The sequence below is a fragment of the Neoarthrinium moseri genome, assembly GCF_022829205.1.
Source record: "Neoarthrinium moseri strain CBS 164.80 chromosome Unknown scaffold9_Wmoseri_CBS_16480, whole genome shotgun sequence".
Taxonomy (NCBI): Eukaryota; Fungi; Ascomycota; class Sordariomycetes; order Amphisphaeriales; family Apiosporaceae; genus Neoarthrinium; species Neoarthrinium moseri.
In genome coordinates, this window is record NW_026055123.1 from 498,458 (window position 1) to 524,039 (window position 25,582).

A 25,582-nucleotide genomic window follows, 5' to 3' on the forward strand; every position below is an offset into this window, starting at 1 on the left:
GTCGTCTACCACATTTGGTTGCGACAAGCCTCGCAAGAGGCTATAGTGTGTGTTGGGGCATTTGTGGCACTTTGCACGTAACATCGGCGAAAGAGGCTATCTCATGGGCAGCAGCTACATTTCTTGATGTTGATGAGGCCATCGCCTTTGAAGTTTGCCAGTTAATATCAGGATATCGCTCGGTCCACAGATGCTGATACGCCTGGGGCCAATTGCAGGGAGTGCAGACCATGCTCTACTGCCGCCAACCTTGTTCGTTCGCGAAGAGAGACAACTGTCAGACCCCTAGAGACGGGAGGGGAGCTGTAGGTACATAGATACGGCTAGGTGCCGTGCCTTATCACTGCCCTGGCCTAGGCAAGGCTCGAGGCACAGACCATGTGGGTATAGCCGTAGCTCCCGAGGGCGCCGCCCGAAAGTCAAACCCCACATCGCCGGCTGACCTACTGAGGCCGTCAACTCATTCCTGTACAACACCTCCCCGGCAGACCCGGACAGCACTTCTCGACCGGCCCTTCGCCCACAATCATGGAGTACGTCAACCAGCGTATCGCCCAAGAGGCCAACCGCAACCCCCAAGATGCCTTGTACGTTCTGCCGCACCCCCTTCCCTCGCCCTGACTGCAAAAGAGAGCCCCAGCTAACCTCCGCCGCTCCCGGCCTCAGCACCGGCCTCATCACGCCGCTCAACCTCATCCTGGCCGCCATCACGCTGTACGCGACGTACCAGCTCTACAAGCCCGCGCCGCCGGCCAAGCTGCCGCGTGAGCCGCCCGCCACCGTCTTCAAGACCTTCACCCCGCACACGCTGCTGCCCTACAACGGCCTGAACAACATGCCCGTCTACCTGGCCGTGCGCGGGCGCGTCTTCGACGTCACCAGCGGCCGCAACTTCTACGGCCCCGGCGGGCCCTACGAGAACTTTGCCGGCCGCGACGCCTCGCGCGGCCTGGCCTGCCACAGCTTCGACGAGGACATGCTGACCAAGGACCTCGACGGGCCGCTGGACAAGCTGGACGGGCTCGGCGAGGAGGAGTTCGAGAGTCTGAGGGGCTGGGAGGAGAGGTTCGAGAGCAAGTACCTGGTTGTGGGCCGCTTGGTCGCTGTGGGTGACAAGTAGGGAGTGCTTCCAGTATTACTGCGCTGCGCTGCTCAGAATAGAGACATGGTCTTTATAGGGTCCTACGGGGCGTCTGAGGGCTGCCAATCTGTGGGACACTTGGTATCTTTCAAGGGTTTGACAAGTGACTAGATTTTGGAATACTATCTGCTGTTCGCCGATATCACACAAGAAGCTCCCAATCGAAAAGCAGATGAGTGAGGGATGTTGTCACTGCTTCGCATTTCCCGAGTGAGACCCCGCAACGCCCCCACGGCTCGAAGTGGTATCATGGTTCTTCTCCGAGTGAGAACCTGCAACGGTTCTGACTCCACCAATGTTGGTCCAAGGCTCGTCCTTGGGAGACTGGGAGATCCATCGATCCATAGGACTCGCCCCTGTGTGGGTGCCGGAGATAGTATGGCTCTGCCACGGGCGGCTGAGCGAGGAGAACGTCTTAGTGCCCTTGACTTTTGACGTGCTAGGGATGGGATGTCAGGTTAATCTACATGTGCTATGGCTGTGGTGGGTTGTTGACTAAACGACGTACGAGTTCTGTGATGGTGTAGGAGCCATGGTGTACTCTGCCTATGGACAGCTGCTGTGCGTGAAAAACAATGAGTGAACAACGCAGTATCGCTTAATGATATGGCACTATCTGAATCAAGTATAGTTGAGAGTTGAAATGTCAGGTCGGGAGGACAACAGGAGCAATTTCCAGCTGAATATGGCCCTTATATATAGAGGTCTACAACCTCTGAAGGCCGCTGGCCCCAAGCTCGCTCACATTTGCCCTCGTTGGGTGTGTAGCTCTTGTTCCTAAGCAGAGGCGGATTTGATGTGGCACCATCTTGTCTGCGTCTGCATGCATGCGTCTAGTGGGGCCTCGAGAATCAGAAATGAATGGGTCCTTGGAAGGGGGTCGGTCTAGCTGCGTAGGGGGTGAGACTTGGGACTTGATGAAAATGATCAGATACGTTCAATCGGTATGGTGGTAGGTAGTCAATCCAGCCTTCTCGCAAAGCGCTCTATGGACACCACCCAATGCCTTGCGTTCGGATAGGTTGGATACATAGTATGGCGCGCACGCCCCACTTTAAATGTGCGTTCTGAACTGGGCGATCAGTAGGCCCTCCGATTTTGGACCTCCGTGCCACCATCGTCCGCGACGGATGCCAGGGGTGCTGACCTCGAGAATTGTCCCGCTTAGCGCAATCCTTGTCGGGTATTGTTTCTTCGTTGCGACCCTGCCACATTTTGGTCTGCCCTTGATCGCCAGACGACGCTGGGCTCTGCCCTCACACCCCAAATCCAACCCAGTAAACCACCCGGGGCCATCCCAACCCTGACAACCTTGAGCCTACTATTACTGGCCTAGCGAGACCCACAAGAGTTCCCCTCAGATGCCGTCGAGATGGGTTTGTAAGTGGTCTGGCGTAAATGGTAAGGTGGGGACCGCGGAGCCTCAGGCAGGGGGTGCTGCTCATGGGATGGCCTGGTTGCCTCGTCGATGAGGCGGTGTTATTTTTTATTGCCAATTTTTTCTCTCGATTAGTTAGATATATCTACATAACCGATATGAAACGGTTTCTATGTAGTATTAAAGAGCCCACGGCCTGCTATTATCTGCCAGTAGACGACGGCTTCCGGCCGCGAAGCATCCAGATATATGCCCTGGAAACATTCTCATCAAAAGAGACAAAATGACCTCACGACCTATTTGTGTTTTGAGGTGCTGCAATATCGTGACCAGACAGCCAGTCACGTTAATGGTGATATAATCTGGTCCGCCTGGAAGCGTTATAATATAGAAGTTTTGGATTTCAGGAATGCTATCAATTATCATTGAACTGGTGCCTCATCGGGATTCAAAAGGAAAGCAGCTAAGCAACTGACCACTGGCCAGTACCTCATCTCTAGTGGACACGAGTGTGCAGTTCGGGAACATCTAGATCACACTAGAAGCCAAAGCCAGATGTCCTTATCAGGTTTATAAATGCGACCCATGTGAGTGACGCTTGCGGGTACAATCTCTCGAAGAACAGCATAGGAGATATGTCAATGCCCGGGCTAAGAATTTTCCTAGGCGTCAGATGCATCTGGTTTCGTGACACAGAGCAGGCCTAACCCCTGCCGACGAAGTGCGGCGATTGGTGCGCTGCTCCAGCTGTTGAAGTCGGCAGTGCCGATACCTCTGGGGCAAGGCGCCGGTGTGTTACAACCCTGGATTTGACATGGTGTGAGGCGTTGGTGCAGGCTGAAGGATCTGCGAGCTCTGCACCATTGGACAAGTAGTGCAGCTGTTGCATTACTTGAAATATATGTTTTGCCCTGTAAGTGGTCCACACCGAAAAGATTGCGTTTTCAAAGCGACAAAGAGATACTGGTAATAATGGTCACCTATTATAGCTCCTGTGGCGGGCGATGGTGGGTCTATCGACGCACGCCGCCCTGAGCCTAGTCCTTTCGTGGGAGGGTCATGGTGACCCTCCCGGATTCGGTTAGTTTCTCCTCGGGGATGGCTGTACCCAATCGGATAGACGTGTCGGCAGGTGAAAGATTGGTTCCCAATCGTACGAATGCCTGGCCTAAGTTAGGATGAACATGTACATATTGAGAAACCATCTCACTCGGAGAGCACAACTGCAGTGCTAGTATTGCACCACGCACTTACAATGTAGGTACATGGCCCGCGAAGACTTGCGGGTACAGAACTTAGTCTAAGTAGCTACTGGGTTATTCCTAGTCAGCCTATCGGTTATACTGTACGATATAATTGGCCACGAGTTATTTAGTGGAATATAATCTCACAGCGAAGCTGGGAGCTAGGGCGGGCACCGAGAGAAGGGCCTCGTTCATGGGAGGGGCCTTTTGGGCCATCTCGAGTGACTCCAGGGTTACCAACTGTCATTGAATCAAGGCGCGTGGTGGAGTCGTTCTCACCGGGATGCGAAACCACCACGTTTTCACTGCTTGTAGCCTGAGATGCTCTAACCAATTGTGTTTGGGCTTGATATACGGCCACCACTCTAATTTGTGGTTTATGCTACGATAAGTACATAAGAACAGCAGATAGCGGCCTTCGAAGTCCATAAACTACTTCGTATGTAAGCGTTGTGATAAGAGACCTTTTGATATTATGGGAAGCCACCACTTGACATGGAATAATTGTCTCATTAGTTTCAAAATAGGGTAGCTAACCGGCAACATATTGCTGGTGGATGGTCGTGTGGAGACAGGGATGGAAATTGAGGACATCTGGATTATGAAGTTGCAGGGAACGGCTCATTGGAGGAAACCAGACATGAAGCTGAAGGCACCGCATAATATTTGGCACCGGCTACATTTTCGGTCAGATACAACGCAACCAGACAGCGCGGCTTCGCTTTCACTCCCTATATCCTGATAATGTGGTGGCACATTGCCATAGTTCAGCCAAGTTCTTACTGGGGGGTCAAAATAAGACGTTTCGGTAGTTTAACATATAGGGAACCCTAAAAAGTGATAATTTTGAGTAAATTCCTTGGAGCATAGCACGGGAAGTCTGTCAATATCTGGCTTAGGACTTGCCTGAGACCGACCACACTGAGGGCCCACGTGCACCTCATTTTAACAGCACAGAAGCAGGTTTGACGGACAGGGGGAAGAATTTGGACATAGCCCACTGCTTCAAAAGTTTGGCGGCTTCTGGGCGTAACATGCCGGGGAGCGCCGGGGTTCCTGGATAGCGTAAAGTATTCTAAAGCGCTGAATTATTACCCACGCGAGCCACCGACTAATCTAGGGTCTCGTGCACGGCTCAAGGGCTCAAGGGCTGGGCTACCCCTGGGTTGAAACAAGGGTTCTCTGGCTCTGGCTCCCACGCCGTTGCTCAGTAGGTGCATACCACCGTAATTTAGACTATAGAAAGAACATTCGGTGGTAATCATCACCATACATCATGTCCTTCCCAGTCCCGAGTAGCTGTGGTCATTGTGGAGGGCCCGGACGTGGCCGGAGGCAAATGCAACTGTGTCAAATAGTGTGCACCACACCTATATTACGTTTGATTTCTCAATGCAAGTAAGATAGTAACGCGCCGCGTGTACGAGGTGTTCAACCTCTTAAAACAAAACAAAAAAACAAAAAGGATAGCCATGGCGGACCTCTATCCATAATCTAGAGGCAACATTCTCGCCGATCATCCTTCACGCCAAGATCAGCACCGAATCTTCCAGAATTTTGTATAGAAGACGCTCGTCAGCCTTAATAACAGCGCTATCAACGTCGATGCTCAATTGGAGTTATCGGTGGCCGCCCGAACTCACAGTAGAGTCAACAACCAACTGTTTGTGCGATTATGTGCAGGTCGTCACCATGCAAATAAGTTCTTTCACTCGTAGATTCTACCATATTGTTTCTACGATGCTACAAGACATCTTATGCTGAGAGCACCGGCTTCCAACGCCACTATGCGGTTGCGGCAGTATTTTCTCTATTTGAGTGTGGTACCGTCGAGGTCGTCAATTCCAGAGACGTACGCGCGAGGGTGGCTACGAGCCACAGGCAAACTTACAGTATATGAATGGGGCAGGCATATTTCTATGTCCGACACGAACTGTGATCTCCTTCAGGAGCGCCTAGCACACTTAATTCAGAGAAGTCATGTTCTCATTAAACACTGGCGCGTGGTTGTAAAATTGCCAACGGTATAGCTGCATGGGATCGACCTGACGCACACTCCTACTTCCTTCTCCAGTTTCTCTGCGTGCTTCAGACCCCCTCTCATTGCAAGGTCATCACGCTCGTACTGTCACTTGACCTGAAAAATACTTCCATCACTTCGCCACTGGTCGCATAAATTTCGCACCCACCTTGCCTCTACCCACTCCAGATCCAAGCGTACAACGCTGTGTAAAATACTGATGGCTACATCTTCCCCAGGAAACCTGCTGTCCTCGATTGAGCCTTCGCAAGGACGCAAGTACTCTGGTAGATGGGGCTTCAACATTGTACGTAGGAGCGGAAATTCCCATTGAAGCTGCTTTGAAATGATATTTACCATTCCATCACGCTCTGCAAGACAAAAGAACAAATCGTATCGTGAGATTTCGCAGGGAAAGATCCTGTGACCATAGGGGCTGCAATGAGGAATAGTATGAAAGGCATCTGTGCATTCGTCCAGTTCGATGACGAGCGGCTCGCACACTCTTCCACCTACCAATTCTCTATGTTTGATATAATCGAGCCAGTACTCCTTGGTAGCTGTAGCGCTATCATGTTGAACAGCGCAAGAACTCGGACAGCTCGTGAGTTCTGTCAGTTCGTCACTTTGAAGCACCTCCAGGAATGACTGCAACATCTGTTCTGTGACAGCTTTGCCTCGTCGGCTAACAGTCCCACGAAGCATATCGTCAAAATCTGCAAGTAGTGTTGCAGTGTTTGTTGAGCTCGACACCACTACCTTGTCACTAGGAGGTCCAGGGTATTTCAGTTCGAAATAAACGATAAGGACGATGAGATTAAGCAGGACCGATCGATCGGAGCCGAGTTCATTAATAGTCTGCCGTGGTTTATCGAAAAGCCAGTGCTTTCCTTCATGTGAAAGCGCATGGCGAAGAAATGTGGGCGACCTGTTGCCGGCTCTCCAGCAAATAAACAGCGCCTCTCTGTCGCTTCGATCGAAACAATCTTGGATAGTATACCAACTGTGTAAGGCGTTGGTACTATCGAGATCTTGGGCCCATGAAGGAAGATCCTGCTTTTGTAAGTAAAGAAAAACATTATATACCTGGTGGTCTCACCAGATCGAGTCTGATATTGACTGAAAGGAAACCGAGCAGACGGGAATGGCGCGCTTGTATTTCCATCTGAGACAGGGTATGACTTGTGAAGGCTTTGAACCGACATAATTTGGAGTATTCGGGGACTTTCAACACTGGGACTTCGTTGGAAACGAAACCGATGGCGTTGGCAACCAAACGAATATTCTCGTAGGGGGTAAAATGATGCGGGCGATCGTAGCGTGTATATATAGGGTCCATCATGTCCATCTGGTCTTGTACTAGCAGAAACAGCGATTGAAGCAACGTGATTTGCCGCCAGTCTTCGGCTGTGCTTTGTGGCAACCAGAGCTTGGTCTCCCAAAGCCTTAACACGTTCTGCAAACAGATGCTTGATAGCAAATCTCTTGCAAGATCGCTAGAGGCAACAAAGTAGGCAATCTGAACCAAATATTGAAGGTATATGCATTGGATCTTGTGTCCAGCTCCCTAGCAACTGTCAGATGGTACTCACTGCAGAGGATAGCCATATTACCTTGACGTCGTCGATAAAGATGTGGAGCATGGCCCAATAGTCCTCCGAGCCTCGCTTAATCAGGCGATGATTCACAGATTCTTCCATGACTTCCTTCTAATGAGCAGCGGTGACATCTATATGGATCGCTGGTGAGATATTTTCAGAGTTCTACTCGGTAGAGTTAGGAAAGGACCCCAGCAGCAACATACCGAGAGGATAGCTGGTAGTCATACTATTGAAGATATGTGACGTCCATGGCGATCAAGCAGGTTTAAGTCAAAGTGAGAATGACCCTCCTACAACTCACCGCTTGGCGAGCGACCTTGCCACAGCCAGAGGCAATGTGATGTTGGCGCTTCATAGTGCCTTGATATCATAGATCTTCGTGATGTAGGAATATCGCCACTAGTACTCTTTGGTCCACATTGAAAGCTGGTCCAAGTGTAAGTCCATGGGCACAATACACTTCACGTTGTGTCGTAAATGACCTATATTTTACATGATAAGATCTACATATGTCCGAGGGCACTTATCCTTGAAGGCACGGAAGTCGTTGTTTCTTTGTGGATTTTCCGCAAGTGTCCTAAATCATGCACAGCCAAGGCTGCATGTTACATGGAACCAATCTCTCTACACTAGCTTCGAGGCCACCGTGATATGGCAAGAATGGGGTCCAAAAGCCAATAATCTTCATAGTTGCATTTTCAGCTCAGAATCCATTGTGCCTAGATGCTAGACTAGTCTCTGTTCAGAGGAGATCACCCGTGACTAAAGTCTTACAATGAAACGGGCTCAGTAGATCATGCAGTTAACGTCACTCGCTATTCCTGAGAGACTGTCATGACTGATAGCTGCACAAGCAGCTGTATGTAATGCAACTTCTCATTGGTCATGGGACTTTGTTGCCGTTCGGGGAGATTAGATTAGAGGGAAGCTACCATTTAGACTAAGCGCTAGCTACGGTGGATCAACGGGTATTAGCGTCCAACCTGCTCAATAGACTCCTTGCAGCGAAGCGGTCGGATCTAAATCTGACAGACAATGCAGCGCGCTGTCGGGTCGTGGCCCGAGTTAGCGTCCCATTGGTCTTTCGACGGTGTTCAACGGCATGCGAGTTGGTACTCCATGAGACTTAGATCATCACCCTCCTCAGATCAGACAGGGATGCGAGGCCGCCACATGGTCTGATTTCAGCAAGTCCCCACGCTATCAGCTGCAGGGCTTTACGCCGTCGCATCGGAGCTCCTGTGCCGGACTGAGTAGCGGGACGATCAGATCCCTTTTTACCGAATTCACAAAACACTGGTCCTCGGCAGTGCCGGCAATGCCAAACCTCTAAAGCCACCCGAGAGGGCCCAGAGGGAGTTCAGGTCACTCAAGGGCAGTTAATATACTGGCAAACCCACCCCGCCTTTTCTGTCGGAGCTGGCTCCTAAGCTCAGTGCTTGGCTGTTGGCCTGCCCTTGATTGCGCTATAGTACTAACTAATCATATGTGTCTAAATGTGCCTGGCTGGATTCAAACACGACTGGATAGGTGACATGTCGAAAACGTTAATCTTTCATTCAGCTTAAAGTTTTAGGTCTGATCTTTTCACATTGACAACCACACAACAAATGCTCTGCATGGCACTATGCAAGGAAGGATTGCATGACGACGCAGTGGATAATGTTCTAGGTCGACTGCTAGCTCTGCAACCCGGTAAGACAGATACAACCGCGAGTGGTTGGCAGACGGCCAGTAACATCTTAGAATGGGCGTTAAGACTCGCTAGAGCCTTTCACGTGGGTTGAGTTTAATCCTTGTAGGACTGCATACTGAGAGATCATTCTTCTTTTAAACCCTTATCTGGGACCAACCAGGAGCTATATCTATTCTACGCTGGAACACGTTGCCGAGCCGCCATTGCGTAGCATGACTCCTCCTGTCAGAATCAGCCTTGTTCGATCGGAAGAATGGACCTAAAGTAGTTGCATTTGACCACGATTCTAGGCCTTATAGACCCTGCTGATGCTGTTAATTCAAGGTTCTGATCGACATGGGCTTAGCCCAAGGCGGACACACTACTTAGCAGTGATAAACAGGATATGTTGCAATTATGCAAAACCTCCCTGATTTTGCCGTAGTTAACAGGCAAATGCAACGCTAGGCACCAAAAAAAGCTGTTTGCATGAGACTTCCTTTGCCAGGGGTCCTGACGTGAGATAACTAGTGTTACCACCAATAGTCCGGGTTCCGCGAGTCGTGATAGATCAAAGGCTTTGTGGATGGGTTTAGATGCAACTTCGACTATGATCCGCAGCCCACAGGTGCATTGGGCTATGGCTGTACCGGAAAGTCCCCTCCAAGCCTGTTGTCTTCTGTTACTTTGAGGTCCTGAGAGTATGCAGAACATTATGAGGATTCGTTTGTGCCACATCGACGTCCTCAAATGGCTTCAAAACAGTAGATGTGTCGGCTATTAGCATTCGCTGGTATGGTGTTCAATGTGCCAGGACTTCCGTATATGAGTCACTCAACTTGGAACTACCTTGCTTCGAAATCGAAGGTGCTATTTGGCCGCTATTATCAGAGAATGTGGTTTGATCAGCCTGCATTTGGTTAATAATGCAGCTTATCTCAGAAAACTTTGACCCGGCGCAAGAAGCAATCCAAGTCAAGAAAATGTCAAAGTATGTAGAAGCCTCTGCCTGATTTTCAACTTGTCACCAACCACTGACTATCCAGAGCTCGTACCTCTCTCAGAATACTATTCTGGTAAGTGAAACACTCCTTCAAGTCTGCTATCTTTCGGCGCTCCAACACCCAAGCTGCCTCGAGCAGCGGTGCTTGTCCAGATATAAAGTACCTCAAGCTTATTTAAACACTTGATAGCCTTCCTGTTGATTGTTTAGTATATTTGCTATTAGAACGGTTATGGCGAGATGATCGTTGGGCTACTCTCCCGCCCCAAAACTCACCAATGCCAGCATTATGACCACTCTTGCAAGAATCTGCTATCTTCACAATGGCTCCCTAGGCCACAGAGTATCTTCAGAGACCATTTCATTTGCTCAACAACGGCGACGTGATACGGAGAACGTCCGATATCACCGACCTTACATGAAACTATATAGAATCAAGCATTGACTCCAGGAATGGAGCCAAATGTAGAGAATGATTCCGCGATAGCCTTAAAATTCTGACCCAACTCTGGAGTAGGGTTCGCCCCAGTGTCAACCCAACCAGACTCCAGTACAAATCTCAAATGACGCCGTTCGGAGGAAAAGGAAAATGGCGCGCAACCCCATCGCTTAATTCGGCAGAGAAACGACTGTCTTTCACACCAGAAAAACGCCAACAAGCATTGCCACTAGCGCCAGAACAAACAAGTTTCCTTCCATGAATGCGATTGCCATAGTGGGCGTTGCTCCGGTATGGCCCATCCTAGAGATTCCTGTCCTAGAAGCAACCGCCGTTGTGGCACCAGATGTCGCCGCTCCGCCGTTGCTATTATCTTCAACCGCAAAGCCATGCGATAGGCCGCTTGGAGTGCAGTGCGTCCCAGCTGCACATTGCATCACCACACTCCATTGCCCTGAAGCGCAGCGCTGCCACGAGGTCCCCATGCAGTTCCACTGTCCTTCATCTGAGCAAGATGACCCAGCTGACATTTCGCGCCTCGTGAGTGTCGACACTTGAAGTTGCGACATTGTTGCTTGTATTATGGGGGGTGAGGCAAGTACTGCCACCGGGCTGGCAAAGACCAGGATCTTGAGCGCCCTCCTAGTTGAACGATGTGGTAGTCTATGGTCGTCCATGATGCTAGGGATAACTAATGAGTAAGGTGGTGATGGTTAACTGAGAATTCCTACGTGAGAAAATGGTAATATAACCTGAGAGATGCAAAAGCGCCTAAAGTCTGAAGTGTCATGACTTTGGGGGTTTGCCCAAACGCCTGATCACAGTCACACCACATCATTGCAAATACTTATTCACTTCTGCGACGCAAATTTCTTCTGCTTCTTAAAATCTCAAGTCCCATGAGTGGGTTGATTTGGCTATGAGCTGTTCACAGAACGGTGTGCGCCATCAGCATTGGTGCCCAGTTAGTGGGGTTACCACAGGACGTGGGCCAACCCTATTGGTGTAACTTCACTTGCCCTTTCACTTCCGGAAAGCCACGATATACCCCTGCAGCACTTAGGCTCTATGATTTTGAGTCCACCGCCACATAAGGTAGACTTGCTCGTGAGTATCCTCTCCGCTTGAGCCCCGCCTCCCAGACTAGCCACAACTCCATCATCGTAGACCGCTTCTCAGAAGATTCGTAGCAGTGTAATAGCCGGTCCCTGCGCTCCACCAGGAACATTCAGCACATGCGGTGAGAAAGATTCGTTTGTGTTGATGCATTTCGACTGAGGAACTTCAAATCGAGATATTTATTGATTTCGCTCCTAACCTGACTGCGGCCCCCAGAAAAAAATATGTGATCAAGCTACGAACCGCGATGTGTCTAATGCTTTTACTTCTGAGGGACAGTAATCGTATGCACATATCGCAGCTTCCCCCCTTCCAACCGAAACTCGTGGCTATCTGGTGCCATCTGAAGATGCTCAAATATACACAAAACACTGGCAGAGCCCACCGTCTCATCAATGACATATCTCCGGTGCGAATTGGGAGCCTGATTATTGTTGGTTGGAATGCCCACCTTGCAGCTGTCGTTCGGTTCTCCCTTGCCGGTATACGCCCCGCCTTCTAGGCGGGCACAAGGTGTTCCCCACGGGACGGCATCGATCGCGCTCTTGTTCGACCAAATATTGAGATAGGCATCCGCGGCGTTCTTCAGCGTGGTTCGAGTGTCGCGCTTGTTCTCGGGTAAAACTCCCCAGTTCTCCTGGAGCGCGTAGTGGAGGGTCTGCGTCGCGTTGAAGAGCCAGGACCCTGTCGTGGAAACAATCGAGTCGACCAAGTACGCTTTCATGTCGCTGGGGTTGTGATGGATCTGAGCCCCGATGACATATGGCTGTGCGGCATCAGCCGAGATGATTTCCGTGTAAGACGAGCAGGTGACACTGTCGGCTATTGTCCGGTTATGGTCTATCTTCAGCATTTTCCTCATGACACCAGCCGTGAGATCCATTGTTTTGTTGTTCTCTTGGTACACGAAGTCATCAGAGGCGCCGCCGAGATAGCCAGCGAATCCGAGTGCCTGGGCATCGACGAAGTTGTGAGCCCATTCGAATAGGTGCGTGCGGTTGCATTCCGCTAGGACTGCAGGAAAGACTACGGCGAGTGCAATCAGACAGGCATAAAGGCCACACATGATTCAAAAATGACTGTGCTGTAGCGAGTAAGCTGGGATTGTATTGCGTCGCTCTTGGGTACTAGGCACAAGCTCATTTGAGACTGTAGAAAAGAAGAGAAATACCGTGCCTATATAGTAGCTCTTCGGTATGTGCCGGGAAGCTCTCCGCACCGGCAAATTCTAGACGGGATCAACCCCGGTTATACAGACCGGATATACCCTTCTTCGTCATAAGATAGCATCGATTGAAATATGTTGCATGGGACATGCATAACATGGTAACATTGCCCCAAAGCACGAAGTGGGTATACATGGCAACATGTGAAGTTGTGGCAATCTCGGATAGCTCTCCACGTTTCTTGTGCAGATAGTAACTAGACCATGGACGATATCTGTAAAATACATGATCATGCAGTACCTTCAACAGGTCTTGAGAGAACCAATATCTGGACAACATGATACACACAGAGCATACAGCTACCGCCTATACGTCGAGGCATCTAACCAAATTATTGCAAAGATTGATACCCGGTAGGTTCTGGCTTGTTTGAGTGGTCTCTACCTAGTAGCGCAGTCTCTGACTATTCACGTAGGCAGGTACTTATACACTCAATAGCCAGGCACTAAACAATAAGCAGTCTCTTGGGATTGTTTACCTAAGTACGCATCAAGTTAGTGGACATTTTGGTCCCAGGTCATGAATCCTGCCTAAAGGCAGCCCCACCCACCTCCGCATCCTATAACGCTAACTTTCAGATGTGTCGTACCTTGTCAGCTCTCCAATAGTAACTAAGAAGGCACTCAAACCAATTATACACCTTACGCGGGAACGTCCGCTTCTGTCAGTATGCCTTTCTCGTACCCAGTGTGTGATCAACCTCCTCACTACCTGAGAGCAAGCGCGCAGCAACTTCAGCAGACCCATACTGAAACTGTCTCAAGTACGGACCAGCGCAATGAAGACGAGCAAACCGCATTCCCCGCGGTCATGGACAAGCTGAGCCACGAATGGGGCTTCGTCGTAGTGCGCACGGCTTACAAGGCCGATGACATAGCGGATGTGACAGCTTGGTCCGCAGCCATCAACAGGTTGCGAACGCTCGCGCTCCCCCGCGAACACAACGCTGAGATGGACCCGGCCACCTTTGCATTACCCGTGATGGCCAGTCGGTCCATGCTGAAAGGGGCGAGCTTTAACGCCGTGCGCGCAGCCTTCAACGCCTGGGTGCATGCGTACGTGCGTGACAGGCGGGAGGCGGGCACCGGCGACGACGGTGATGAATGGCCGTCCGATGTGCGGCGTGACTGCTGCATAGTTGTGGATGAGTTAGCGTTGGAGTCGCTACAGTCGGCTTCTGAAGCTGAGCCGTTTGTTATCGTTGTCGATGCCACGGACCCGGATTCTGTCCCGTATAACGGCGGCGGACCGTACACCGGCTGGATGCGAGCTACAGCGAACTCGCTTGGGGCGCTCTATGACAACATGGAATCACAAGGCATGGGTGAAGGCCTGTGCCCAATCCGCGAATACTCGGGACAGATTCCATTATACGATGGCTCACCAGCGGGAAGGCTGATCGACCCGCCTGAGGGGTTGGAGGGAAAATACAAGTTTCCCCGCGGCACACCAAGGGGTGCACAGGCAGGTCAGGCTATGCTAGATGAAATAAAGCGTGCTACAGGCGGGAACTATACATAACATGCGCGAAGTTTACTTCTTATACACCTACTGAACATGGTCACCACTTTCGGAGAGACAGTAAGCGTGTGGGTTCAGAATCGGCAATTAAGGCACTATAATCATCTCGTGGATCGTGAATCTTCATGTGACGCACGGACACGCTGATCAGCCTGTGAAAAGCGCTTTTGTCGCGGTGCTGTGATTACAAAACAGAGCCGAAGCATGCTGCTACCTTGAATCCCATTTCGCCGGCAGAGACTAAGTTCCGGGCCCTTCGGTTGGCTATTTTATGTGATCGGCTTGGTGCCCGTACAACTTTTGACTAGGTTTGACCAAGCAACATGATTGCATAACGGGAGCATACATAAGTCGGCTTTACAGTATGTTGATTGACTCTCGCTATAGTCTCGTAGAATGCAGCCCTTTTCAGCGCACTCTCAGTCACTGGAGGCATTCCTCACGTTTCTTGCACTGCAGACAGGAGCAGCACGACGGTTGTCAGTCATTTCAATCGGCACGTAACACAGCGCAACTCAATTCAACGGTGCTCTTCCCACGCAGCTTGCTCATACGAACTGCTTCTGCCAGCCCGGATTCGCATTTGACTACCGGGCGATGCCGAGTTCAACCAGCATCACTTTACCTCCTTCTGCTTCAATAGCCATTCGTCCGTGATGCTCTGGTAATCTTCGGGGCCGTACGGATCCGTCATCTCAGCCAAGCGACCCGGTTTTCGGAAGGGGCTCAGTCCAAGATCACGCTGCAGCAAGTCCAGATACGGAACAGCATCGAATATGAAATTGGGGTTCTTGTTGCCCCAGTCCGTCGGATATCGCCACTTGCCCCAGCGATTGTACAATACAGTCTCATATTGTAACTTCTCTAGAGAAGCTTCATCATGCAAGGTGACGGACGGATCCACTGTTAACTTGCCGGCGAAGTAGGCACTGATCCAGAGCCCACTCAGGTGAGCCGTGATAGGGTTGCTGAAGTTCGAGATGATTCCAGTAAAGGCGGTATCACGGTTCCGTAGGAAGCGTGGACTTGGCGGCACAAGAAAGTGGTAGAGCATGTAAGGCGTCAAGGGTGCACACGGTGTGATGTCGTCCTTGCTGTTGATGCCCTTCTGTTCGGTCAGTGGTACATAATGCTTGTTCCACACCGGCTGGCGCTCAAGTCGCGGAAAGCGTTGTAAGATCTCCTTGTCGGCCCGTGCGATTAGCTTGCGTTGATTTGCAAGATCTTCGAGAGGCGCATTGTCCACCAATTTGTGAGGGATCCCCAGCTCTTTCTCAATGCCCTCGGGCAGAAACTTCATAGGCGGCACATGTTTCCAGCCAGTATTGGCGAGAAGCACGTCGGACTCGAACACGGTCCCATCCGCAAGATGGACCCTACCAGGACTCAGGTGATCGATCTCGCCAACGTGGACATCGATCTTGTCGCTTTTCACTAGTTCAAAGATGTCATGGTCGAAGTTGAGCAAGCTGAAGCTGGCACCTGTGAACATGGCTTCGGTCCAAGGCTTCAGCTTGGCAGTATCCGGGTGCGCGTCATAGTTGTTCAAAGTCATGACATCGCCGCCCAGGATTTTCCAGAATGTGTCCACAATGAAGCGTCCAACAAAAGTGCCGTGAAGGAAATCCCTAACACTGGTATACCCATCGGCTGCACCCCATATACAGGGGCTGAACCAGGTTAGAAAGCGCGTATCTGCAAACGCCTGGTGTCAGCCAACTGAACTCGTAAGGAAGTTACCAATACTCACTCGCCAGTTTCTCGATCCACTTCTTCAGAGGTGTTACATGCGGCGGAGAAATCCAGCAAGGTCCATGGCCACTAGCTGATCAACGGATTAGTATATACTACGGCTCTGGGAGGAGTGTCGTACATCGGATTACCCAGTTCACCTTGACGCCGGCAAGGGCGTATGAATAGACAGCATCCCAAGCGAACTTGGTGGCTCCAAACACGGTCACAGCCTTGGAAGTCTTCAGAGTGTCGCTATTCTGCTTGAAATGTTTGCTGTGGAACACTCTGCCGCCGAACTCCTCCTGGCCATCAAAATGCGGGAGGAAGGCCTCGGAAGTCAGTCCAGTGGCGAGAATCAGCCGTCGTGCGAAGACCTTCTTCTCCTTTTCGTCTTGGGTCGACGTCGCAATTGTCAAGATCCACCCTCCGTCGGCTGTATCTTGGTGCTCTGCGCACAGAACCTTGGTGTCCAGGCGGATCAGGTCAGCAATGCCATGGTGCGTGGCGTAGGCCTTGAGGTAGGCGTTGACGGCCTCTCCTGGGATGTGTTCGCCAAGCTTGACATTGAACTTGCCAGGGCTCATGGGAAAGCCCGGATACTGGAAGGTGCCCAAGAGGTTATTGCTTTTCAAGTCGGGATAGAGACGATCGTCTGCCCACGTACCGCCGAGGGAAGACTGGCTGTCGAAGACGGCCAATGAGCATTCAGGCTGGGTGTTGTGGAACTGCTGTGCAGCGCCCAAGCCGTACCATCCTGCCAAGCCAGAGTGAGCTACATATCACAATTGGTGTTGATCGCATCGATCGACCCTTGGCAATAAGAAGGAGAAGGATGATGTGCCACTTACCGGCACCGACGACCACGCAGTCGATTTCCTCCATGCTGCCACGAAGGTATTTTCGCGACCGAGATGGATGGTCGCACAGATGGACGGATTTGCCCGTGTAGTATCAAAGGGCGGTGGACGGGGATGGTGGTGTGAAGTGTTAGATGCTCCGTTTGCCGCACTCTTCGCTGAATGGAACAATTGAATAATTGGATCCAACGGCCCCTGGTATAGACTGGCGATTGGAAGCGGGTACCTTGCCTTCAGAAAATTTATGAAATCTTACCACCGGCTGGGCTGGAATTGGCGAGGACCAGTGCCTGGTTAAATCTCGAGGTGAGGCCGGGCTAGAGCTGTAATCGCAACATTTGGACCCTTCATGTGCTGCGCCGCATCACTGCTTGATTCCATGCATCACACATGCCTACGCGAGTACAACCCCTCCCCCGATTGGGCTGGACCGGCTGCCCCAGCAGGTCCGGAAAGTCACTCACTGTCCAGCAGCCGGCCTGCTTGCACACGGTAGCATTCTGCGGCGAGCTGTGCCGTGCCTGTCGTGCCAGTACCACAAAGGCATCAATCAGTCAATAGCAGGTGCACCATCCACGGGGAGTTCCTCAGCTTCCCCGGGGCCCGGCTGTCGAATCCATGCTCCCGTGCAACTATCCGCCCCACCCGCGCGATTCCCCAGAACCTGGCAGGCGGCTGACTCAGGTCATCAGAATATCCATGGTCAGCCGCGAATCGTTCCCTATAAGCCCGTCTATACCCTTGTGTGAAATATCTGGGCATGCAGGTAAGACAGTCAAGCTGGCCCCTGGACACCTTGAGGGATCATATGTCCCGTCCAACAGATAAGCAGCGACGCCCATTTCTCTCGCCGAAAGTGATGATTACAACTTGGACTCCATGCAAAGTTAAAACATGAAAAGTGATCTGTCAGAGGCCTACGCAGAACCGTTGCGACGTTGACTCTGGAAAAAGAGGAGCCAGGTTACGACGGCTAACCCGATGCGGGAGAGATGCACATTGAATGCACATTGGCACATATGTTCGCCGTGCAACACGACAGCCGGCCGGGCCATTTTGCAGTCCCCCATGTTGGGCACGTTTGAGAATCTCTCTCTCGGCTCGTACGGGACCAACTGTACGATTCCCATCAACCTGCCAACTTGTTTGTCTGCACTCTTCATATCTAGCTTGCTGTATCACATTGATGTTTTTGGCTACCGTCCCACCTATATGTTTTCTACTTAGTAACTCCGAATCTGCGAGAGCCTCCTGGCTCGCTCACGATATTGCGATGTGCTCTTACCTTGCCCTCGGATGGGCGTGAAATCGTTCACTGTACTCGCTTCTTTTGTCAAGACCTGACCAACGATCATGTCGTCGAATGACCCTCACGCAACCCGGGCGGCTGAGGCTGGCGCAGCCGCGGCTCTGCAGCAGTTCGTGACTGAGGATTTCACTCTCTTCTCGATCGGAGTGGCCTTCGTGATGGTTAGGACATACGCTCGGATCAGGTTGGTTGGGTTTAGGCGCCTCCAGGCTGACGACTACCTCGTCTGGCTAGGAATGGTCAGTTCAGTCCGAGTTGCTAGGCGTGAATCGAGTGGTGGCTTAATACAGAGGGCAATTGCAGATATTCTATGCAGCAGAGACAAGCCTCGCTTATTCGGTCGGCGCCAAAGCGAAAGGTCTAGCGAATAACGGAATGACGGATGAGCAACGATTGGCGTTGGATCCGGGCAGTCCCGAGTACCAACTTAGGTATGCAAGTGTATCTGCAGTCCGAAAATTGGAGCTAATCCTGCGTTTGTCTTTATCAGAGTCATCGGCTCCAAGATCCAGCTCGCTGGGTGGTCTACTTATTCCGCTCTTCTCTGGACCATGAAAACATGCTTGTTGGTCTTCTATATACGACTGACGGTAAGAGCATCCTTTCTACCTTCCAAGGTGTGCAATTGCTATCGATCAGTGGCTAACGATCCATTCAAGGCTGGTCTAGATCGGACATATCTCATTCGCGTATACATTGGTTTCGGCATCGTTATCGCTACGTATATAGCCGCTACTATGACGCTCTTCCTGAGTTGTCGTCCGTTCTCAAATTACTGGCAGATCAATCCAGATCCAGGCAGTGGGTTCTTGATCTTTGTTGCGACCCATCCAGGCAGATGAACATGTGTCTGACTGACGATGGCCTTCTAGATGTTTGCCAACCTGCTATCTCGACCACGATTGTATGGATTTATTGCAGCATGAACGTCATCTCAGACCTGTATCTTCTCTCGATTCCGGTACCCATGCTCTGGCAGTCCACGCTGAAACCTGCGAAGAAAGTTGGCTTGATTATACTCTTCAGCGGAGGAATTTTTGTTATAGCGTGCGCCTTTTTACGTGCGGTGCTAATTGTCATGGTAAGTTATGGTTCCGTTCCGCCCAACAAACATCAGACTTGGGATTGCTCTACTGACGACGTTCCCGCTCATAAGGATCCTGTTGACGGTGCCCAGGTGGCTGGGTCGTGGGCGGTCCGAGAGACGTTCGTTGCCGTCATCACAACGAACCTCCCCATAGTCTTCCCGTTCTTCAGGACCCTCCTCATGCCATTCTTAGGCAGTCTCGCCCGGTCCATGCGTAGCTCGAGCGCCCACCTCTCGGATGACAAGAAACCCCGAACTGACTTCAGGACGTTTGGAGGTGGTGGCAGTGGCCAAAGCTGGCGTGGTCGTGGCCCTCGCACCGCAAACCCCATCACTGATTTTACCTTCAACGAAAGTGAGGAGCGTATGCTAAGCCAGGGCAATGTCAAAATGCAGAATTTAGAGCCTGTCGAGCACGAAAACCCTCATTCAAAACCGGGAACGAGCAATGGCGATGCCAACGACGTCAACGGATCAAGAGATGATGAAGTGCCTACGGGTGCCATTCTAACTGACTCCAAGAGGCATCAAGGGTAACGAAACTTCATATCACTGAAGAGTAGGCAGTGTTCCATGCATCCCCGATAGAAAAGATTCTAGAACTATGGTAAGGTGCCATAGGATTGGACACCCGTCTTAGGCACGGAAGGACTTTTGGCATGATTCTACAGTTTTTGACACATTTAGAAATCGGATGACGAATGACATCGGTCTTGTCCAAGTTCTCTCCTGTGTGAGATGATTCGGTGTGTAATGTGGAGCTGCCAATACACTGTTACGAAGGTATCCCAGACATTGAATATGGTTGTATACGTCGGACCAACGCTTAATGAGAGGTCGGCGTACAAGACAGCTTGCATTTCTTCTTTACAGCTTGCTTCCTTGCTTGCCAGTACGTGCTATTGATAGCCGTTGCTTGCTTCCTCGTAATTCCCGAGTCGGCGGTGAATACGGGGGCGTGCAGCTCGGACCGCGCTACTCGTATGACCTACAAGCCGAATGCAACCCTCTAACTCAACCCCTGCCTCCCAAGAGAACGACCTCTCGGCAGCCACCAGGGCAGCAGTGTTACCAAGCCTTGGAATTGCCGGCTACAATTTCCCCTGTACGAACACCCTGTTACAAGACTTACCTCAATCAAGCACCAGTACCTGCGGCGCAGTTGACGTACACAGTGAAAGACCAAAAACCGTGCCACGGCAGCATCTATAGTGAGGCTTTGGGATGGGTCGCCGAACTTCAATGTGTCGTGTATGCAGCGCGTTGAAGTGAGCCTTGGAGGCGTGCATGTAGGTCTTCATTTGCGGGTCGCCTTGTGAACGCATAGAACAACCCTTGACCTCATGATGAACCATTTGGAGGAAATCATGTGATCTGGCCGAAAATGCTCAGTTCCCGAAAGAGTTAATGGTGAAAGGCTCGTTGGGGAAGTGTTCCAACGCAATACCTGTGTGGTTGATCTGGGAGGGAAGCTTGGAGCACTGTCGGGAGAGTATCAAATGCTCCCTTGTTCCCTACCACCAGGTTCAATGTCGCAGATAGCACGTACTTCAGTTGTCATTTGACTAGGATTTACAGAGATGAACTGAGAGCACAACAGGCCAGCTCTTGTACCCTCCCTCAGGAGGGAGGAGGAGCCTCACGAAGTATTCCTGCGCGTAGAATCGGCGCCAGGAGACGAGCCAAGCACGGAGGGTGCTGTTTCGGGGTCCACATCGAACACTTCGAGGATACATTAAGCAATTGCTGACGACACTGGAGAAGGAATGGAAATGCTGCATCGATATCGGTTCTATTAAGATTGTTCTACCAATCTTCGGTAAGTGATGCCAGTATCGGAACGGAAGAACAGTTGCGCCCGGGTTCCACCAACGGGAAGTCACATGGGGCAGCCGCCATTTAACATGGGCGTTTGGCGTCGTTGCACCAGCCTGACACGCTTTGGAACCTGCTTCACACTACATCCTACCGAGCTTCGCTGCCTAAGCGTATCTCTACTTTCAGTGGCACGCTCTAGACAAATGACAAGTTACTACAATGCATCGCCTGGGAACGCGTCTTTCGTGACCTTAACCGCATTCCCGAGCCGATAGGTTTGAGGTATACATCCTGATCTCATTCGATTGTGTCGCGTCCGTTTTCCGTCTAAGTAGATGGAACACCACCACAAGTCACCCGTGTCGAGGTGGTTCAGTGACCCTCGGTGCCTTTCAAACCACCCTCAAGAGCGCCATGTACTACATATGATGTGATGTTCAACTACGGCCCGTGACGCCACTGCAAAAGACTCGCAATGAAGGTAAGCCCGTCGGGTTTCCCCTGGCGCACCTTTCAACATACTGCAGCGTCCTGGGCAGGACGGTAAAAGGCCCCTTGGAGTCGTGGAGTACATGGTTGATTCCCGACGTTGGAAGTCCTGGGCATGACATAATGACAAAAGGCCTGGCGTCGTCCTGAGCAAGACGTGGTAAAAGGCTCGCGGCGTTGCAATCGGCAACAAAAAAACGGCGGCACGGATGTCATGATGACTTGATACGATACATGAATCTGGGTTGCATGTTAGAGATGGCTTTCGTTCTGCCACGGATAGATGGCGTTGTTCGTCATGTACGGTACGCGGCACTGACCACCACCCGACAAGCTGGCCATGAGCTGACTTGACCCAGGTATACGATCTCAAGGGCTTTTCACGGTTGGCAAATGCTCGAGGACAATCTGTTGAACGATGACGATCTCATACCAGCGACAAAATCTTGCATAGGAGTATTGACAGCATTGCATTTTTGCATTTCCTACATGAGCAAGGGAGCATACAGGATTGGCGTTAATAGGGTCACGGATCTTGGGACACTATTTGACAAAGGTGCGTTGCGTCCAGGTCACTCCATGTTATGGTCAAACACAGCTAATTCGCCGGCAGAGATGAGCGATCTTTCCTGGTTGTGCAGCGGTCCCGGGCAGGACAATAAAAGGCCCCCTCTGTGTGAATAGGGTACAGCAGTCAATGCCCCCCGAGGAAGAAGACGGCACGCCTTTTGTCGTCATCTAATATTCGGCTCGCCGAGTACCACCAAGGTTGTCCAAATTTGGAACGGTAATGCGACATTTGACAGCATATGCGTCCAGGAATCTTCGACGAATGTGGTATGCATCAGGCCATCACTCCTGGCTGAACGTCACAAGATCTAAATAGACTATGGGAATGCCAAAGACGACGGCATAGGCATCAGAGAATTTACGGCGAACGTGGCAGTTACGGGGAAGTGATGTATGAGCAACTTGTTCGGGGCACACCACCTCCTGCGACATGGGAACATCCGTGACGAGGAGAACGCCATGCCCCAAGTTCTTACGGTGCTCGTGGATGGCAAGAGTATAAAGAGGGAGAACCACGGTAGCACCATTTTCTGGATATACTTGCTTCAAATGGCTTTCGCACCCCTGCTGCGGGTTTCCTCTGGGAGGAGTAATATGGTAAGCCTCGGCCGGGCGGATTACTGACGCCGACCGGTTTTGCGTGTATCGAGCTGTAAGACAACTGGGTTGCCGGGATTCTGCTCCGGCAACTCGGGGCGGCCGCTCGGGCGCCTAGAGGAGGAGGGCACGGGGACGGTCTGCCCCGTGTCTGGTCATCTCTATATGCGTCGTGCATGGCCGCCAGTCGCCTTCATGCTTGGGTTCTTTCTGAAGGGGATAAGCGCGATAGTTAGCGCCGCATGCCTGGTCCGGATCGCGTCTGATGGCCACCCTTGGCGTCGACGCATCCGGTATACACACGGCAGAGGCGACTATGCCCCGGAGCCAGCGTCTGGGACTCGGCCCAGGAGAATCCGCTCCCGCACTCAGGGCAATTGTCCGCCTTCTCTGCGAGTTGGAGAATCTCAGGAGGTGTGGGGGAAAAGCATGTTGTGATTGAAAAGGGCCCGCATTTTGGCCTCGGGGCTGGGCTGGTCGCGTCTCTCTGTAGGCAGTCATCCGCTTCGGCGGCAGCCGGCTGTCTCAAAAGCCCTCGGCTCGATCAAAAAGTCATATCTGTAGACACAGGGATCCCTTTGGGAAGTGCGGCGATGCATCTTCCCCTACGGATGGGCGGACAACAATCATGGCAACGTGGGACAGCAGGTGTGGGATTCCTGTCCAAGCGGGATGCCACTGGATTCTCTCCGTTAGATAGCTGGATAGCTCGAATTCAAGCCTGACATTGTCTACATCCCCCAAGTCCATGACTCGTGGAATGGCATGATTCCTAGTAGAACCCCGCAAATTGGCGTAGTAGTTTTACTTGCACGAACCAATCAGTAGCCACACCTGGACGCATTGCTGCTCGGTATATGGATGCTGAAGAGTAGGTAATAGGTTTACAGTCTCGTTGATTCCCCAAAGGGAGACTTTGATGCTACAATATATCTAACACAGGCCGGAACGCCACCATCAGGTCATCACCGCTTCGCAATATCTTTTACACGACAGCCTCAATCTGTCCCCCACCCGGGGATAATCTCCCATTATTCCATTATCTGGAATATACATGTTTGTTTCTCATCTTATTTGCTTGGGCTCGAGGGACCGCGGGTGAAACTGAATCATCATCCATTAGCCACAGAGCTCTACTGAGCGAAGTCGAGGTAATGCTCACTTATGCCACATCTGCCCAAAAATTCCAGCCGCTGGCTTCTGTTCCTGGAGGCTCTGACGTCTGGCCTGAGACATAGGGTCGGACGACCGCTTCTGGTTCATGAGGCCATCGAAGGCGGGGCCAGAGCTCTGGGTAGCATTGAGTCAGTCGGGTTGCCTTGGAGAAGAGCAGGGATACGAGAGAGCTGGACGTACTCTTCTACGCTTGGAGAAGTTGTTGGCCTGGTCCGGAACCTTAGAGCTATCCATGTTTGCAGTTTGTGGGATTGGTCGGTTGACTGGTGTGTTGTTGAGTATTTGTGTATGTCTGGGCGTGTCTCAAGATTGATGAGGTTTAGGTGTCAAACAACAAGAAAATGCAAGCGGGGGAAAGCATCTCCTATTAATAAGTATCACACGACGAGTGCTGGACTGACTCTTGTGGTGCTTCATAAGCACAGGCCAATGGCCTGATCGACCTGCAGCTTCCCCTAGGGTGGGCATCGATGGGCTATCACTACTGTGGTAGAGACCAGCCAGGTCCGATGACTTCACCAATCGAAGGAATGCACTACGCGCAATCGCACCATGCGAAGGAGGAACCCCGGGGCAACAAAGGGGACAGTGACAGCTACTTCCGTTCTCGCGCAACACGGCGTCATGATGAGTGTACCGCTCAGCATCTGCAACGTTAAAGGATGTATATGATCCATACCCCGCAAAGGGATGGCCTTGCAAGTGTATGAGCGTCGTCGAATGAGAGCACTCCGATCGTCATATCTGCAGGGTAGGGGGCAGCATGGCAGCCGACGGGACATCGGGGAGCGCACTCTTGCTGCAGGCTAAGAAACCCAAATAATGGAGGCATCACCCTTTCCCCCAAGCCCCCAGAGTTCCAGACCTGCCGTAGCGACCGAACAAGACCGAGCTGAAGGCAGCTGTGGCTCGCGATGGGAACGCTGAGAAACCCGCCTGTCGACGCCAATGAGATCATCGAGAGTCAATTGCAGTATCCGTAACGTGGGGTGCGTTCCAGCAGCCCAGTCGTACGCTATCAAGGGTCCTGCTCGATCGATGATGTAAGGCGGAACTTACCGATGGAGACCGGTCCCCAGTCTCCCCAGGACCCTGAATTGCAGCACGGACCGTGACTCCTCCCATACGGCTCAACACCAAGAATGCGGCAGACCACACCGAGGCAGTCTACCTCAGGTAGGTCGCGTCAAACATGCAGTCTTCTCCATATTCTAGCAATGGCACGCGATTACGAATGGTTCTCAAGGATGAAATACATGGAAATATTTGTATATTGACTATGAAGGCACACCTCATTGTCACGAAGACCAATTATGCATGATCTTACTCATTCAGACCTATGACCACCAGAGTCAGCAAAATCCTCTGGGAACGTGTGAAACGCAGTGAATCACTGGTGAGCCTTTTCAGTTCTCCAAGGTGATATGTTTCTCCGCATTGTAGAACTCGGACAATGTAGATAAGACAGGATATTAAATCATCCTCAAGGCTATGGTGACGGGGTGATGGTGGTGGGGTACGTACCATTGAGTGGTTTTCGACTGGATTCACAACTTGATACTCGACATTACCTGGGCC

The 25,582-nt window shown here is 51.4% G+C and overlaps 7 protein-coding genes across 7 annotated transcripts; 3 read left to right on the top strand and 4 right to left on the bottom strand.

The window, feature by feature from the left end:
- Positions 1–528: 528 nt before the first annotated feature.
- On the top strand, positions 529–1,120 carry JN550_003753 (uncharacterized protein; the record flags this gene model as incomplete). The annotated part of the gene is made up of 2 exons (XM_049315192.1): positions 529–587; positions 667–1,120. 2 exons carry the CDS (start codon positions 529–531, stop codon positions 1,118–1,120), a joined length of 513 nt encoding a protein of 170 aa, XP_049174323.1.
- A 210-nt stretch (positions 1,121–1,330) lies between these two features.
- JN550_003754 (uncharacterized protein) lies at positions 1,331–1,675 on the bottom strand (the record flags this gene model as incomplete). Its single annotated transcript, XM_049315193.1, has 2 exons — positions 1,331–1,580; positions 1,650–1,675. 2 exons carry the CDS (start codon positions 1,673–1,675, stop codon positions 1,331–1,333), a joined length of 276 nt encoding a protein of 91 aa, XP_049174324.1.
- A 10,207-nt stretch (positions 1,676–11,882) lies between these two features.
- Positions 11,883–12,686, bottom strand: JN550_003755 (uncharacterized protein; the record flags this gene model as incomplete). Its single annotated transcript, XM_049315194.1, has 1 exon — positions 11,883–12,686. The coding sequence occupies one exon, from the start codon at positions 12,684–12,686 to the stop codon at positions 11,883–11,885; it is 804 nt and encodes a 267-aa protein (XP_049174325.1).
- Positions 12,687–13,515: 829 nt separating this feature from the next.
- On the top strand, positions 13,516–14,367 carry JN550_003756 (uncharacterized protein; the record flags this gene model as incomplete). Its single annotated transcript, XM_049315195.1, has 1 exon — positions 13,516–14,367. One exon carries the CDS (start codon positions 13,516–13,518, stop codon positions 14,365–14,367), a length of 852 nt encoding a protein of 283 aa, XP_049174326.1.
- A 616-nt stretch (positions 14,368–14,983) lies between these two features.
- Positions 14,984–16,983, bottom strand: JN550_003757 (uncharacterized protein; the record flags this gene model as incomplete). The annotated part of the gene is made up of 4 exons (XM_049315196.1): positions 14,984–16,062; positions 16,118–16,192; positions 16,241–16,873; positions 16,950–16,983. 4 exons carry the CDS (start codon positions 16,981–16,983, stop codon positions 14,984–14,986), a joined length of 1,821 nt encoding a protein of 606 aa, XP_049174327.1.
- A 1,328-nt stretch (positions 16,984–18,311) lies between these two features.
- Positions 18,312–19,891, top strand: JN550_003758 (uncharacterized protein; the record flags this gene model as incomplete). The annotated part of the gene is made up of 6 exons (XM_049315197.1): positions 18,312–18,506; positions 18,571–18,698; positions 18,758–18,857; positions 18,927–19,068; positions 19,140–19,348; positions 19,424–19,891. The coding sequence occupies 6 exons, from the start codon at positions 18,312–18,314 to the stop codon at positions 19,889–19,891; spliced, it is 1,242 nt and encodes a 413-aa protein (XP_049174328.1).
- Positions 19,892–23,898: 4,007 nt separating this feature from the next.
- JN550_003759 (uncharacterized protein) lies at positions 23,899–24,238 on the bottom strand (the record flags this gene model as incomplete). The annotated part of the gene is made up of 3 exons (XM_049315198.1): positions 23,899–23,932; positions 23,991–24,118; positions 24,185–24,238. The coding sequence occupies 3 exons, from the start codon at positions 24,236–24,238 to the stop codon at positions 23,899–23,901; spliced, it is 216 nt and encodes a 71-aa protein (XP_049174329.1).
- Positions 24,239–25,582: the final 1,344 nt, after the last annotated feature.